The 16,171-nt window shown below is 43.2% G+C and overlaps 2 protein-coding genes across 2 annotated transcripts in view; both read right to left on the reverse strand.

Annotated features, from left to right (window-relative positions):
• Positions 1-228: 228 nt before the first annotated feature.
• LOC138766603 (olfactory receptor 1L4-like) lies at positions 229-7,334 on the reverse strand. The gene is made up of 3 exons (XM_069944193.1): positions 7,060-7,334; positions 2,859-2,872; positions 229-1,190 (listed from the first exon to the last, which is right to left on the reverse strand). The coding sequence occupies exons 1-3, from the start codon at positions 7,332-7,334 to the stop codon at positions 229-231; spliced, it is 1,251 nt and encodes a 416-aa protein (XP_069800294.1).
• A 563-nt stretch (positions 7,335-7,897) lies between these two features.
• Positions 7,898-16,171, reverse strand: part of LOC138766604 (olfactory receptor 10C1-like) — a 70,961-nt gene continuing 62,687 nt past the window's right edge. Inside the window, exon 2 of the mRNA XM_069944194.1 lies at positions 7,898-8,910. Coding sequence (XP_069800295.1) covers positions 7,898-8,905 — 1,008 coding nt within the window. The 5' untranslated portion in view covers positions 8,906-8,910. The remainder of the gene's footprint in view (positions 8,911-16,171) is intronic.

Genomic DNA, 16,171 nt, shown 5'->3' on the forward strand with positions numbered 1-16,171 from the left:
CAATCTGGTGTAAAGTAGAATTGTCTCAGTTGCCCTTAGCAACCAATCCGATTCCACCTTTTATTTTCAAAGCATCTGTGAGGAATAAAAAGTGGAATCTGATTGGTTTCTAGCGGGAACTAAAACACGTCTACTTTTTACCAGTTTGATTAACCTCCCCCATTGTTTTAAGTGTTTGCTGTTGGATTCTGCATAGAAATTTAGAAAATAGTAGCCTTTAAGAAAATATTATATTTTGACTTGTTTTAGGTTCTTAGAGGGCAACCACTTCCTGACAGCAGTCTTTACTTCACTGTTCCTTAGACAATATATGTATGGATTGAACATTGGAGTCAATGTGGTATACATGAGGGTAACAAATTTACCCTTGTGGGGTGACGAAACAGATGAAGGTCTGAAATACATGGAGACGGCTGAAGCGGAGAAGAGGAAGAAGACCATAAGGTGGGATGCACAGGTGGAAAATGCCTTCTGTCTACCTGTAGATGAGTGTATACGAAGAATGGAGATAGTAATACGAATATAGGAAAGGACGGTGAGTGATGAAGGGACCAGGGCCACCAAGGAGCCTTCCGTGAAGATCAGAAGTTGGTTGAATGTTGTGTCGGAGGAAGATATCTCCAGAAGTGGAGGGATGTCACAGAAGAAGTGAGGAATATGCACATGATGATGATGAAAGTCTAACCTAGATGTCACCATAGCGTGGAGGAGAGCGTGAAGAGATGCACATGCACAGCACACACTACACAAGGCCACACACGTGTTCCTATTCATGATCGCAGAGTATCTCAGTGGGTGACATATAGCCACATAGCGGTCATAAGCCATCACAGACAGTAACAAGTTTTCACTATTTCCAAAGGTGTGGAAGAAGAAGATCTGAATAATGCATGACGGGAAAGAAATAATGGTCTTCTGGCATACCATGGTAGCCAACATACTGGGAACAGTGGTAGAAGAAAACGAGAAGTCCATAAGGGAGAAGCTGCTCAAGAGCTGGTACATGGGGGAATGAAGACGAGGGGTGAGCACTATGACACTTAACATCATGATGTTTCCAGTAAATGTGATCAGATAAATGAGAAGAAAGCATAAAAAGAGAGGAAGACGGAATGACGGAGCATCCGAGAGGCTGAAAAGGAAGAATTCTGTAGGTGGAGTGATGTTCATGAGGTGTGATGGTGGAAACCCTGCGAAGGAATTATTTACATTAGATTATTTTTTATACTTCTTATAGCTTCAGTTTTGTAATATATAATCCTACATAAAGCAGCCTATACCAGGGATGAGGATCCTTCAGCCATCCAGCTATTGCAAAACCACAATTCCCATCATTCTTGGGTGGTTAAAGCTTTAGCTTCGGCTGTCCAGGCAGGATTGGAATTGCAGTTTTGCAGCATCTTGAGGACTGAAGGTTCCTCCTCCCTGGCCTATACAGTTACATGAACACGTAAAGTCTTTAGAACACCTTGAATTTCTCCATTGAGCAAAAAAATGTGACCTGTTCTCTATTTCACAAACTATAGATGTATAAAGACTAAACGAGAGCATGATACGGCAACAATACACTCCTGATCCCTGTACAAAACTAAAGCTCAATACTCAGTAACACATGAAGTATATGGGAGCTGACATAGTGAACCTTTTCCGATAAGTCATCATAGGTTCAACACTAGAGCTGAAGAATGAACCTTCTTCAGAAACATTAGTTGATTAGACTAAGCCCTGTCCCACCATCCTGCAGGAACCTTGGCCCATGAATATAGTTGCATATGAGAGCGCCGTCCTCCTGCCCATGGCCGTTCCACATAACTGGTGGAGGGTGATGTCCCCTATCATTAAATAATTGTAACAGAAATGCTTGCTAGGCAGATTTTATATCAGGATCCTTATCAAGACAACAGTGTATAACAATGGCAAGCCAGCACCCTGACATGACCCCCATGGAGATGCTGTGTCCTGTCCTGAAGAAGATTGTGCAATTAAAGCATTACAGAAACGTGGAAGGACTGAGTGTACAAATCTTATTGCTTGTGCTCCTCATAGTTGTGCCAATATTGTAGATATACAGAACATTAGATAATGCTGTGAAAGTGAGATCTACATGTTATTACATTCAATGGTTCACATATATTTTCTCCCTGCACTGTGGATGTTTACCCAATGTAATCAATAAAAGACATAAATGGCACATCGGTTTGTCTGCTATTAATTTAGTTAGACTTTTATTTTCATTGTGTCTTTGAACTGCAGTAAAAAATGGTGGTTTTATTATTTTAAACATTGGGAGAAATTATTCAAGGGTCTGCGCCTATTTTAAGGTGAGTGATTGGATTTTTCATGAATTTTTAGTCCAAGTTCTATGAACCAGTATTCACTGGGCGATTATTTTCAGATGCAAATTTTTTCTTTAATCCGCCTGTTTTAATAATTCTCACAAAAATTTGCATAAGGATGCGTTCACACGTACCGAATCCGCAGCAGATTCACAGCAGATTTAATCTAAATAACAACACAGCATCAAATCTGCTGCAGATCTGCTGCGGATCCTGTACGTGTGAATGCACCCTAATACAGGATTTGCACCCAACTTTTCGCAAAAACTGGTGCAGGCCTACATCTGGTCAGTACAGGCAAATATGCTTGCAACTTTTTTTTTTAGACCTTTTTTTAGAATTTACTCTGACAGCGCGACTTTTCCATAAATCACACACAATATATTGGAACAACCTAAACACCGACCCACATTACAATAGTTAAGATTCCTTAGTAAACGCCCCCCATTGTGTTTCTGTACGTTTTAGGTGCGATTTTAACACTTGATTTCTGTTTTGATGGGTGAACTCTCCTGACCTCACAAATGCTGTTATACCTGCAAAGGAAGGGCGACTCCATATTAATGTCTATGGACATAGAACAGGACGTGCTGAGAGTTCCTGCAGGTGTAACATGGAGGGGCTGATATATTTGTCCATATAGTATAAGGCTGGGTTCACATTATGTTTTTTCCATTCATTTTTTGAAAAATTGATGTAAAACGGATGCATTTGTGTGATTTGTTCTGATCAGTTTTTTTTCCATTGACCTCCATGAAAAAAAAAAAAATGAAAACATCCTTTTTAAAAAAAACAAAAACATGCATTATGATAAATTTTTTTTTTACAATGCAAGTCAATGGAAAAATGGATCAAAAAGGATACACACAAATGCATCTGCTTTTCCATCCTTTTTTTTTTGTTTGTTGCAAAAACGGATAAAAAAAACAAAACACATAGTGTGAACCCAGCCTAAGAGGTCTTATGAGTTTTAAGAATTTGAAGCATTTACAGGATAATACCTATTATACATTTATAGAGGATCCTGCAGGATATGTATTTTTATTATCATCTTTACCAGTTTGACCAGTATATCTGCTGACTCCCAGCATTCCCTCTGATCTCCGGATTCCTTTCTATCATGTACTCACTACCCCCTATTCCTGACAGATTGTAAGCTCCTATGTGCAGGTGTCAGACTGGACCTGGATTACACTGGGCTCAGGTGCCTCCTGCTGTAAACCCTATTATATCCCATTACATTGTAGTTTTTTCCCAGGTAATACAGAATAGCAGTGAGTGGTGGTAGGTAATATACTCCATACACTGCCAGATACAGACATGCTGGGTTTTGTAGTTTCCCATTTGTTGCACATATTGCAGTAATAAAGCTTGTTCATAGTAGTAATAATAGGTATAAAGCCGACTGACCGTGTATGCGGATCCTTCAGTGAGTTTAATCTTCAGCCCCTGTTATCTCTATCACCCCCCTTAATATAGAGCTTAGCATCACTGCTATGGGACATGGTGAGGTCCTAGGTGACTCTAGCACACATGGGGCAGCCGTACAAGTGTGTATACAGCTCTGCACTTATCACCCCTCCATTAGCTCCGTATGCTGATGCTTAACCCTTCATGGTCTTACAGCACCAAAGTTACTAATGCAGTATCCCGCTGTATACCCCATGTGGCTAGTTAGTTAGTGGTATTTAAAGGTTTTGTTTTTTTTTACACAAAATAATCCTTTCAAATCAACTAAATCCAGAAACTGCCACCAGAGATTTGTCATTTACTTCTATTAAGAAATCTCAAGTCTTCCAGTACTTGTTAGCTGCTGTATATCGTGCAGGAAGGGGTGTATTCTTTAAAGTCTGGAGAGCAGGAGAGGTTTTCTATGGGTATTGTCTGCTGCACTGGACAGAGGTGGCAGCAGAGAGCACTGTGTCAGAATGGAGAGAATACACCACTTCCTGCAGGTCATACAGAAGCTGATAAGTTCTGGAAGACTGGAGATGTTTTAATAGAAGTAAATTACAAATCGCTGGCACTTTCTGGCACCAGTTGATTTGAAAGAAATGTTTTCTTTGGTGAGCAACCCCTTTAATGGTGCTTCTTTTCCGTGTGCCTTTATATGGTACTTTTTGTCCTTTTATATTGTTCTTATTGTAGTGTCCAGATACCAGTGCCCCAGTTAACTAGGTATAGGTGAGGAAACCTGAATACACATTTTGCTTGTCACACTGTTAGTGTGGTGCCCACCCCCAGTAGTATGGAGGTGGGACAGCCGGTCACTTGCCAGATGGTGAAGTGTGACGCCGAGATATAGCCGGGCCCAAAGATGTTGTGTTGTGACGCCATTTCAGGTTGGGCACACAGGTATGGTGGCACACCTGCTTTTAGTTTAACGGGCCGGTTATACCTTGTTCCCCTGTGGACAGTGACCTGCCAGGTTGTTGCGAGATCCCTTGGGCGGTTGTCACGGTGGTCCAGAGTGGAGTAGTGACCCATCCAGACTTTTGGCACTGCCACCCACAGAAAGGGGAGATGACCCAAGGAATGTATATGTACTGTGTTGGTGCCTGATGAGGAATCACAGAGTCTCTTTATCATAAGTAAAATCTGCTTTACTCTGAGAATACTTGTATGCACTTGATAACACACTTGATAACTTAGGATCCAGATCTGTAGTGAGTGAATAGGGAGTAGTACAGTTGTGCCGACTTGGGTGTTGAGAGGTTTATAGAGGATGTTCAGAAGAGTAGAGAGGGGGGTGTTGTGAGAGTCCCAACCCAAGTAGTACTGTGCTCTGCCGGGATGCCGGAGGTAGAAATAGAAGAATACTTGAGAAGAGAGAGAGAATACTTGTGCCTGTGTTTTGACTCTTAGGTCTTTGCACCACTTATTACCCTACCAGTGTCAGGGGGCCTGTCCTAGTGGGTGACACAAGCCCCAGACCTTGTTAACCGGGATGAGCGGAATGCTGAGGGTTTCCTGCTTACACCCGCGCTGTGGAATAGAGTTCATAGGCTTCTAGCAACTTTCAATCCTGCTCTATCCCGATCAGTTCTTAGCCTTGCTTGGGGCATACTGTCCTGCACTGTCTCTCTCCTTGTCCACGGCATGGTTTGAGATGATCTCAGACTTGTCTTCTCTAGTGAAGGGTTTAGCACTGCATAGTGTTGTGTGGAGTTACTTGAGAAGAAAGGTTAGCTTTATGTGCCTGGGCTGCACACTGCTACTGGGGACCTGGAAGGAGCCAGGGCCCAACTGGACTACTGTAGAGAGCACTCTGGCTTGCGCCCTTCCTCCACAGAGTGTAGCGACAAAAGACCTCTACACTTCCTCTACCCATGTGACTTCCTATCTACAACCCCTGTAAGATGTGCTGTGGATGGGTGAAGAGTGCATATGTAAGAAGTAAAGAGAGAAATGATAGGATAGAAGAAAGTACACTCATTGGTCTACAGATTTATGTGACACAAAAACAATAACCCTTTGAATCCTACAGCTAAGTTCAACTAAGTTCATACACTTACAATAGCGACATCTGGTGGCGAAACTTTAACACTACTACATCACCACTTACATCCAAAAAGTACAGGCTTTTACGAAGGGTGTAACTACTAACAACACCCGTAGTGGGACACCACATTAGTACTGTATAGTTTTACCATTGCTTTGCACTTGCCTAACTCTTTGGTTATAAGGCTTTTCCACAGACAAATTCTATCCAAACCGTGGTTTGGTTTTCCGGGTGAGAATCAATTCCTTCAACCCTAACGCCAACACTCTCCCCAGAGGGCCGAGACCTTCTACTTAGTCCTGGGCCGAGGGCTGAGACTTTTTACCTAGTCTTGCCTTGATTACAGGAGTGAGAACATCTGCCCCTATCTCCTCCTGTTTGAGAGGCCCTACACCCAGCCTGAGGCCTAGTCAATTTCCAGTTCCCATTTGAATCCTTCTACAAGCAAGTTACCAACCACCTTTTTTAAGTTGCTACCTTCACCTAAGACAGATCTGGTCATATACACAGTGATCACAGCAATGTGTGGACTTTAGGAGGTTTCAACCATGACTGCCTTTAGACCAGTGCTTCTCAATTCCGGTCCTCAGGCCTCAACAACAGGTCATGTTTTGAGGATATCCCATACAAAGAGCAGCTGTGATAATACCTGATGCACTGAGTATAATTATATCACCTGTGAAATACTAAGGAAATCCTCAAAACATGACCTGTTGGTGAGGCCTGAGGCCTGGAATTGAGAAGCACTGCTTTAGGCCACACTGAGAGGACACTTCTATGGTCAAGCACCTTTTCCTAATCCAGACAGGGAAAATTGGTAAAACAAGAGAGGGAAAGCTGGACAAGGACTCTAGCAACACTTTCTTCGAGCATGTCTAGCCCATGCAGCTCAAGAGTGAAGAAATACAGTACTTGCTTCAAGATTTACTGGGAGTCAACCAATTGCAGTTTTACCTTTAAGAAAGAGAATTTAGGACTAGTGTTTAAGTTTTCGATTTAAATATCGATTTTATTATTTTTTTGTAATGATGATGGGTGTAGAGGTGCTCCCTGCTGGTTTGATGATGTTGGGAGGACCCACTTCCCCTGCTCACACAGTTTTTACTTTTTTGGTTCCTGACATATAGAAGTTTTGTTTTTTCCTTTTTAACTTGCCTGGTTAAAAGTTTATTTTTTAAATGTGCTCAAGCAGTTGAAAAATATAAAGAAATAAATACTTACCTTCCCTGATCCCGAGCTGCTGCCACTGTCACAGAGCCCTGATCCCACAAGTTTGATTCCTTGCCCCTCAACCTCATAGTCACACCTTCATAGCTTCCCATGGAGTTCCCGCCCATCTGACAATTCAGTGAAATGTACCGATAGTCAACCAAATAATAGAATCCCTGAGAAAATCTTGGAACCCAAATGTACGAGGTGATGTAAGACTCAATCTTTTTAGACTGACCACAGGTCCTCTTTAGTTGTATCCAAAACATCCAACACTGTAAATTCATGACTATTGGTGCAATCGGTTGATTACAGGTTAGAAATAGTTTCTTTTATATAGATAATAACACAAATGCGTTTTTTTTTTTTATCGTAAATGCATATATTTTTTAGGGATTGTCTATTAGGGAATATGAACATCATAGAAGGTGGTTCCAGGGAGCCAGAATGGAGAGTTACTTCTGTTGGATGGCCACCGTGACGTAATTTCCCCTAGTGGTCACAACTGATCGTGTAGGATTCGCAATAAAACCTTATAAGTAACATTTGTAGTTACATAAATATTCCAATACAATAAAAAACTAGAATTTGTACAACATTTTTGAGTCCACTCAATTTATGTCTTGAACCAAGAAATTGAGAGAAAATACAATATAATAGAAAAATACAATAAAATATATATCAGAGAAAAAAATCAACTACAAAAATTTTATATCAACAATATATGGACTTTGTAAGAACGTAACCCAATGACGATCACCTTACAAACCAATGGTGGACTGATGGGCTGACTATAGGCTCCTCCCACACTCCAGGAGTGTCATTGTGATAGGTACAAGTTATATTGGTATTAGTCCTTCCTACTTTCCGAGAAGTTGATGTTGTGGGCCCCAATGGCTCTCAACACAAGATCATTTTCATTTGATAACAAATGTAAAGTTTTCATCACTGCACCCTTAACCTCCTGGTTGCGGAGACAATATATGATCGGGTTCATCAATGGAGTCACCACACAGTAGAAGACAGAGATCACCTTGTCCATTGGAAACCTAATATGGGAGGTGGGCCGAATGTACATGAATATGACAGTTCCGTAAAAAATAGACACCACGGCCAGGTGGGAAGCACAAGTGCCAAAGGCTTTCTTCTGCCCTTCACTAGATGGAATTCTTATTACTGCAAGAATAATGAGGGTGTAGGACACCATGATCAGGAAAAAGCAGCCCAATATAACACTCCAGGACATGACCATAAATACAAACTCTCCGGCTGACGTGTCCTCACACGAGAGCTTCAGAAGAGGAGCGTAATCACAGAAGAAGTGGTCTATTAAATTGGGAAAACAAAATTTTAGAGTGGAAATCCACACAGCGGGAGGAAGCGCTGCCAAGAGACCCCCGACCCAAGCTCCAAGGGCCAACCTAATGCTGGTCCTACCAGTCATCATGGTAGTATAACGAAGAGGCCTACATATGGCTATATAGCGATCATAGGCCATCACTGCAAGAAGACAGTTCTCCGCAGCCCCTAAACCAAACAGAAAGTAGAACTGAGCCAGGCAGCATGGAGAAGAGATCTCTTTACGCCGGGTGAGTAAGGCATCCAGCATTTTCGGGACAGTCACAGTGGTGTAAAGCACCTCAAGCATGGAGAAGTTGGCTAGAAGTAAGTACATGGGCTTATGTAAACGTCTGTCCACTGCCACCAATGTAATGACAAGGAAGTGGGCTCCGACAGTGAGGATGTACATACCTGTGAACAGCGAGAACAACAGAAGCTCAATCTCCTGTAGGGTCTCAAACCCAACAATGATGAAGGTGGTGGCAATGCTGCGGTTCCCATTGTCAACTTTTGGCATTCTACCTGGAACACAATGGCCATACAGAGATCATCGTGGTCATAACATAAAAGCATACATAAATCCGAGCCAGGATCAAGGTTAACAGAGCAGATCAAGAAGAGGAAAAATGATAGTAGAGCCATAGAACAGTACGATAGTTGTTAGTTACTACGATATTTTACTCCATTTGATCCCAGCAAATTGAGGGATGGTTTGTAGTCAATTTTGAGATGTCATCAGAGGTGTCAAAAGTTATTGATCACACCGGGTCTCATTGCTGAAATCCACTACGATCCTAAGATACAGTCGGGGGAGTGCTTGGCAGTGCGACTCTCTTCTTGGCTGTCAATCCAATCTGACTGGTTTGCTTCATTACAGTCTATGGATCTGGTTGATGTTCTGCCAGCCAGTGAGTGGAGAGACATGCACTCCCCCGGCTGTATCTTGAGGTCACAGCGGGTTTCAGGCAAGACCGGGTGTGATCGGTAACTTTAAACATGTCTGATGACTGCAAATGACAGTAACACTTTAAAATCCATCCTGACCTGATGATACTGTGATTCATAAACCGTCCATAAAGCCTGAACTAAGGGGTCATTCACACGTCTGTAGAATTCCGTCCGTACACAGATGGTGTTCTGCGGACTGGACCCGGAACCACCCAGCATCATGAATAATTATAATGATGGACGCTCCAATACTGTTTAAACGTTTGCAGGGCTGTGTCAGTACACTAGCACAAACTTTTCTACTGTTTAGGAGCTCCCGACATCATAATTATTCATGACGCTGAAAGCCAGGTCCAGTCCTTAGAACACCGTCCGTGTACGGACAGAATTCTACGGACGTGTGAATGACACCTCACCCCATATAGGTCATTCTGACATGACTACTACCTATGTATAACACCTCTAAAATATCAGTGTAAAATAAATTAAGAGGGTACAAACAAGGGCCTACAGAAACCAACACCAGGACTGTAATACAGGCAGAATAAGGGAATCTGCAGGTAGATTTGGTAGCGAGTAGAGATGAGCGAATCGGATTCGGGTTTGAGTCAATCCGAACCCGAACGTTCGATATTTGATTAGCGGTGGCTGCTGAACTTGGATAAAGCTCTAAGGTTGTCTGGAAAACATGGATACAGCCAATGACTATATCCATGTTTTCCACATAGCCTTAGGGCTTTATCCAACTTCAGCAGCCACCGCTAATCAAATGCCGAAAGTTCAGGTTCGGATCAACTCGAGCATGCTCCAGGTTCGCTCATCTATAGTAGCGAGTTATTAGTAATAATTTCCCTTTATTCTTCTCTCAATCATTGAATGCAGCATCAAATCCGCAATGAAATCCTCCGCATCAGCTATCAGCACCGGCACAGATTTCATTCCACCATAAACTGTACCTGCAGATTCCCCGACATCCGCAGCATCATACAGTACCGGAACAATACGCCCCTCTTCTGTGTTCTGGAATCATTGTTAGTTTTGGCTTATAAATACTGATACTATATAGAGGTGCGTCCTCTGTGTGACTGATAGGGTGCTGGGAACCATACTGATACTATATAGAGGTGCGTCCTCTGTGTGACTGATAGGGTGCTGGGAACCATACTGATACTATATAGAGGTGCGTCCTCTGTGTAACTGATAAGGTGTCACCGGGAACCATACTGATACTATATAGAGGTGCGTCCTCTGTGTAACTGATAGGGTGCCGGGAACCATACTGATACTATATAGAGGTGCGTCCTCTGTGTAACTGATAGGGTGCCGGGAACCATACTGATACTATATAGAGGTGTGTCCTCTGTGTGACTGATAGGGTGCTGGGAACCATACTGATACTATATAGAGGTGCGTCCTCTGTGTAACTGATAGGGTGCTGGGAACCATACTGATACTATATAGAGGTGCGTCCTCTGTGTAACTGATAGGGTGTCACCGGGAACTATACTGATACTATATAGAGGTGCGTCCTCTGTGTAACTGATAGGGTGTCGGGAACCATACTGATACTATACAGGGGTGCGTCCTCTGTGTTACTGATAGGGTGTCGGGAACCATACTGATACTATATACAGGTGCGTCCAATGTGTAACTGATAGGGTGCTGGGAACCATACTGATACTATATAGAGGTGCGTTTTCTGTGTAGCTGATAGGGTGTCGGGAACCATACTGTCTGTAATTCTGTGACTCTAATAACAGAAAATCACAGTTTCTCAATGAAACCTTTTTTCCTTCAGTTCTGGCCAATATACGGAGAGGGGAGGGAATGTTTGTGCCCGGCTGCAGAAGTGATTGATTCACGAGACAAGTGCAGACACGAGACAAGACCGATCCTCGAAATATAAAACCTGATTAAAAAAAAAACAATGATCTCCGAAATATGTTCAGAGCCAAGGATGGGGGGGGATTAACCTTATAATGTCTGATCATGAACAGCCCAGATGTTCCTATAGTCCCTGTGTGATAAAAAGGCAAAATATGAGACCATTCTAGAAGAGGTCCCCCTCCACCTGAGGAAGGTTACTTGTTGCTGATAGTGTTGTAAGGGATAACATAACATGAGCTCTAGAAGGTGATCTGGAAAGAACTTAAAGGGGTTATCCAGCGCTACAAAACATAGGCACTCATCTCCAGTTTGGGTGCAGGTTTTGCAATGCTGCGTTTACACGAAACGATAATTGGCCCCATCGTACGATAAACGATGTCGGAGTAACGATTTTTTTTCCATAAAGATCAGCGTTTAGACGGTACGATATAGCATACGGAAAATTCGTTTTGCGGTCGCTTAAGCCTATCTCACACATTGATTAAATCGGCGAATGACTGTTTACACCGAACGATCTGCGAATTTTTTGCGAACGCCGAACGACGATTTGAGAAGTTGTTGAAAGATCAAAATTAACGATTTCTCGTTTGTCGTTAGATCGTTCACTGCGTTTACACGTACGATTATCGTTCGAACTCGATTGTTATCGCGCAAATTCGCACGATAATCGTTCCGTGTAAACGCACCATAACTCAGTTCCATTGAAGTGCATAGAGCTTAATTGCAAACCACACCTGAGCTGGAAACAAGAGTAGTGCTGTCTCTGGAAGAAAGTGGCCATGTTTTTGTAGCGTTGGATAACCCCTTTAAGATCACCACTGAACCTGCGGCATGTAGTGGAGCATAGTGTAACCCGTACATGTTATACCATGACTACACACCTGTCATACGCCTGAGAGCCTGTCCAGCCTGAGCCCCTTAGGATGAAATGTAGCAGGTATTTATGGAGTGTCGGAGACAGTTTTGCGTCTATGGAGAACATCCCCAGAGATTGAGCTGAAAATCTAATTTCCCACTTTACAATCTTTAACCAGTGCACAACCGGAGAAGAAGACGAGAAGGACGGCAAATGTCTGTCTATAGAGAAGATAGATAACCTTCCTAACTCGCCCACACTGGGGTCAGTATCATACAAGACCAATCAACCTGGAAAATACATTGTGAGATCTGCTGGAGACTTAAAGGAGACAAAGAATGAAGTGTTAGTACACATCATAGTAACAAATACATAGGGCCCTGTTCATGAGAAGTTCATAGGGCCCACTGTCATCCTGTGGATAGGGGATAAATCATTTTAACTTTGAATACCCCTTTGTAGAGTTTTTTCCACCACGAATACTTGTTCCCTATATAGAAATGAAAATAAAAAAAGGTAAAAAGAAAAAGGTATATACAAGGACCAGCGATGACCCTGAATGAGTTCACCTCTTCCAGTCAATGTGGAGATACAGGACGCTTGTTTTATTCGTGGCACAAAGTTAACATGTTTCCGGAGAGCATTCTCCCTTCCTCAGAACAAAAACGTGCATTTACATTTTTGTTCTGCACATTTTTGTTCTGAGGAAGGGAGAATGAGCGAACCTGGAGCATGCTCGAGTCGATCCGAACCCGAGCAATCGGCATTTGATTAGCGGTGGCTGCTGAAGTTGGATAAAGCCTTAAGGCTATGTGGAAAACATGGATATAGTCATTGGCTGTATCCATGTTTTCCAGACAACCTTAGAGCTTTATCCAAGTTCAGCAGCCCCAGCTAATCAAATACCGAACGTTCGGGTTTCGGATCCTCCCGAACCCGGTTCGCTCATCTCTAGCCACGGATAAAACAAGCGTCCTGTATCTCCATATCGACTGAAAGAGGTGAATTCATTCAGTGACAGTGCTGGTCCTTGTATATACCTTTTTCTTTTTCCTTTTTTTATTTTCACTTGTATGATTTGCGGCCCCCAGCATGGCAGTATCCCGCCGATAAGGTATTACCAGCTTGCAGTCCTGATATTCAAGCTCGCGATTGAGGATCCCTCCGTGATTTATACCCTGTTTGGGCGATATGCTTCAAGCCCAAGTGGCTACAAGGTGAGCACATCACCGCTCTTCATTCATTCATGCCTCTGGTATCACACGAGGCGCCTGTGCCTTCGTTTTGTTTCCTTTTTCGTTTTTGTCCCCTATATAGACAGCCTAGGGGATGATTGCAAGGCGAGGGGTCCGACTACTAGGACCACACTCAATCGTAAGAATGGGACTTCCAAATCTCCAATCTGAATGGAGAGGCCATGCCCATACCCAACCGCCACTCAATTCAAGGCCTATGCATGTGCTGAACGCTGCTCTCCTATAACAGTTATAGGAGAGGTCAGGCCATCACCCATAAGAGAAGCTCTTACCTCCCCCGCTTTAGCCACATACCGCCGCTTCCTGGTCTGAGCGGGGGCCAGGGTTGTGACATTTGAGGTCTGCTCAGCCAGTCAGCGGCCAAGGGGGACCCCACTACAGCCACTGACAGCCTGAGCAGACCTCACACATCACGACCCGGGTCCCAGCTCAGACCAGGACGGGACCAGGGACCCGAGGACCAGAGCGGCAGTATGTGGCCACCAGCACTGGAGCGGGGGAGGTAAGAGTATGTTATTTTCTTTACTTTCACATACCCAAACCTGACAAAATTGGTGGATTTCCCTATTTATTTATTTTTGCAGAATATTCTGGAGCAATATAAACCCAAGAATTACGAGGGGAGTTTATTATCACCTGTACCTATGTTTTCTATGTAGAAAAGTCACTCATTCTTGAAAAAAGCTTGCTGCACTTTTGGGTATTTTTACACCATACTCAGCTGTTTTTAAAATATAGGTGGGGCTTATCAGAAAGAGGGTGTGGCCTCACACGGACAGTTGCATTTAATACAATTTATGAAAGATATTGGGGTAAATTATTGCTCATATGTACACCAGCTGCTCTTTCAATGTGTGGTGCATGGGCAGACACAGATGCACCAACATCATTAAGCACCTTCTATAAAAAATAGTGATCTGTAAAAAGTCAGTTGTTAATAGATTCCCCCCGCGTCTATGTCTTTGTTATGCATATGTTGGTTTGTGGTGAGTCAAAAAAACAAACAAACAAGGTTAAACAACTCACATAGTAGGACACCAAATTCCTGTACCTCCACATACCTATGTCTTATTTTCTAAAAGATATATGAGATAAGCCCACCAAACCAGCAACCTACAGTATGTAACCTCTATGCATGAAGACCCTCCACTAGCTCTTGGGTAAACTATACACCAAGCCCCCAATTCCCCAAATCCATATTTAGACCCTACAACTACAAAGGTTTTTAACCCATACACTGGAGATTTGACATATCATTTTTTGTCTAATGAAACTAACAAGTCAAATCTGAGCTGTACCAACTACTGGTCGTCAATGGTCGCCCAGTCACTGTTATGTCAGAGGAAGAATGGAAATAACAACCACCTATAATATATTTCAAGCGGTACTCCTAGAAATATTTATTTATTATTTAATTTTTCTTTTATAGATTATAAATTCTATAGATTTATAAATTACTTCCATTTCAAAATCTCCAGTCTCCCAGTACTTATCAGCTGCTGTATGTCCTTCAGGAAGTGGTATATGCTTTCCAGTCTGACACAGTGCTCTCTGCTGCCACTTTTGTCCATGTCATGAACTGTCCAGAGCAGCAGCAAATCTCCATAGAAAACCTCTCCTGCTCTGGACAGTTCCTGACATGGACAGAGGTGGCAGCAGAGAGCACTGTGTCAGACTGGAGAGAATACATCCTGCATTATAGGAACTCGTAGGAGCCGCCCTTGGGATCAACAGAAACAGGACTCAGCAAAAGCAGGGGGGCCCGTTGGCAAGACGCAATATCTCAAACCTCTGGCTAGACTCCTGGCTCACAGTGTGGACAGGCTGATTCCCTCAATGGTAGTCGCACCTCTGGTGTTCTAGCATCACATGCTCAGGAAACAGGAATAGACAGCAGTCTACACTCCACTATTACACTAGACTATAGACTGAACTCCTCACTAGACTGAACACATGGCCCTCTCTACCACTAAATGTAGACTCAAAGAGCTTGTTCCCTATTGGTGCAGAGAGTCCTCAGGCAGCAGTTAGCCACTTCAGCGGAATAAAGGCCCTATTCCACAGAACGATTATCGTCCGTATTCGGCAACGATCAGCCAACATTATTCATGTCGGTTGTTCATTGCTGTTGTTTGTCTTTCAATCAAGTTAAAAAACAAATGTCTGTGATAGCAGAGATCTGCTGCCGTCGCTCCACTATCCTCTATGGGCTGCCCGGACAATCTAGCGATCACCGGGGCAGCCCTCTGCAGCTCCCCGCGGCCCCTCCCGCACTCACTTGCTCGCCGCTGCTCTAGCGTGTAATAGCGGTGGCAGTGAGCGGGGAACGAGGAGCAAACGAGCGCACAGTCGGCCAGTGGAGTAGGGCCATAAGGAGACTTAGCTATGGCCTTGATGGGGAGGATCCCAGATAGATCGACTCCAAAAGCAGGTGGAAGACTTGTACGTGCAGAAACACAGACATGCAGTTACTTTCCTTCAGTATATGCTTGCTGTGACCAAAACCCACATAATACACAGGATACCCCAGAGTACAGCACAGGTCTACCATAGGAAATCCCATAGAGAGTGGGCAAGAGTGGCAACCAAGTAGTCATGCTTTACTTAGGTCCCAAAGGTGTTTCTCATGACTGGTGGTGGTTGGAGCCCAGATCAGATTGTTATCCCCTTTCTTGTGGATGTAGGTGATAATTTTAATTTAAGTCTAATAGGTTTCGTGCTCTTCAGTTTTGCACATTACTACTTACACATAATTACTTATTTTTGGAAATCCCTTCTGAGGTCCTCCTTGACCTCTTTGTTCCTTAGACTATCAGTTCCTCAAATAGTATATCAT

The sequence above is a fragment of the Dendropsophus ebraccatus genome, chromosome 10, assembly GCF_027789765.1.
Source record: "Dendropsophus ebraccatus isolate aDenEbr1 chromosome 10, aDenEbr1.pat, whole genome shotgun sequence".
NCBI classification, from domain to species: Eukaryota; Metazoa; Chordata; class Amphibia; order Anura; family Hylidae; genus Dendropsophus; species Dendropsophus ebraccatus.

Excerpts from the sequence above, each read along its gene's own strand:
- LOC138766603 (XM_069944193.1), bottom strand. The coding sequence starts at position 7,334 with ATGAATTTACAGTGTTGGATGTTTTGGATACAACTAAAGAGGACCTGT.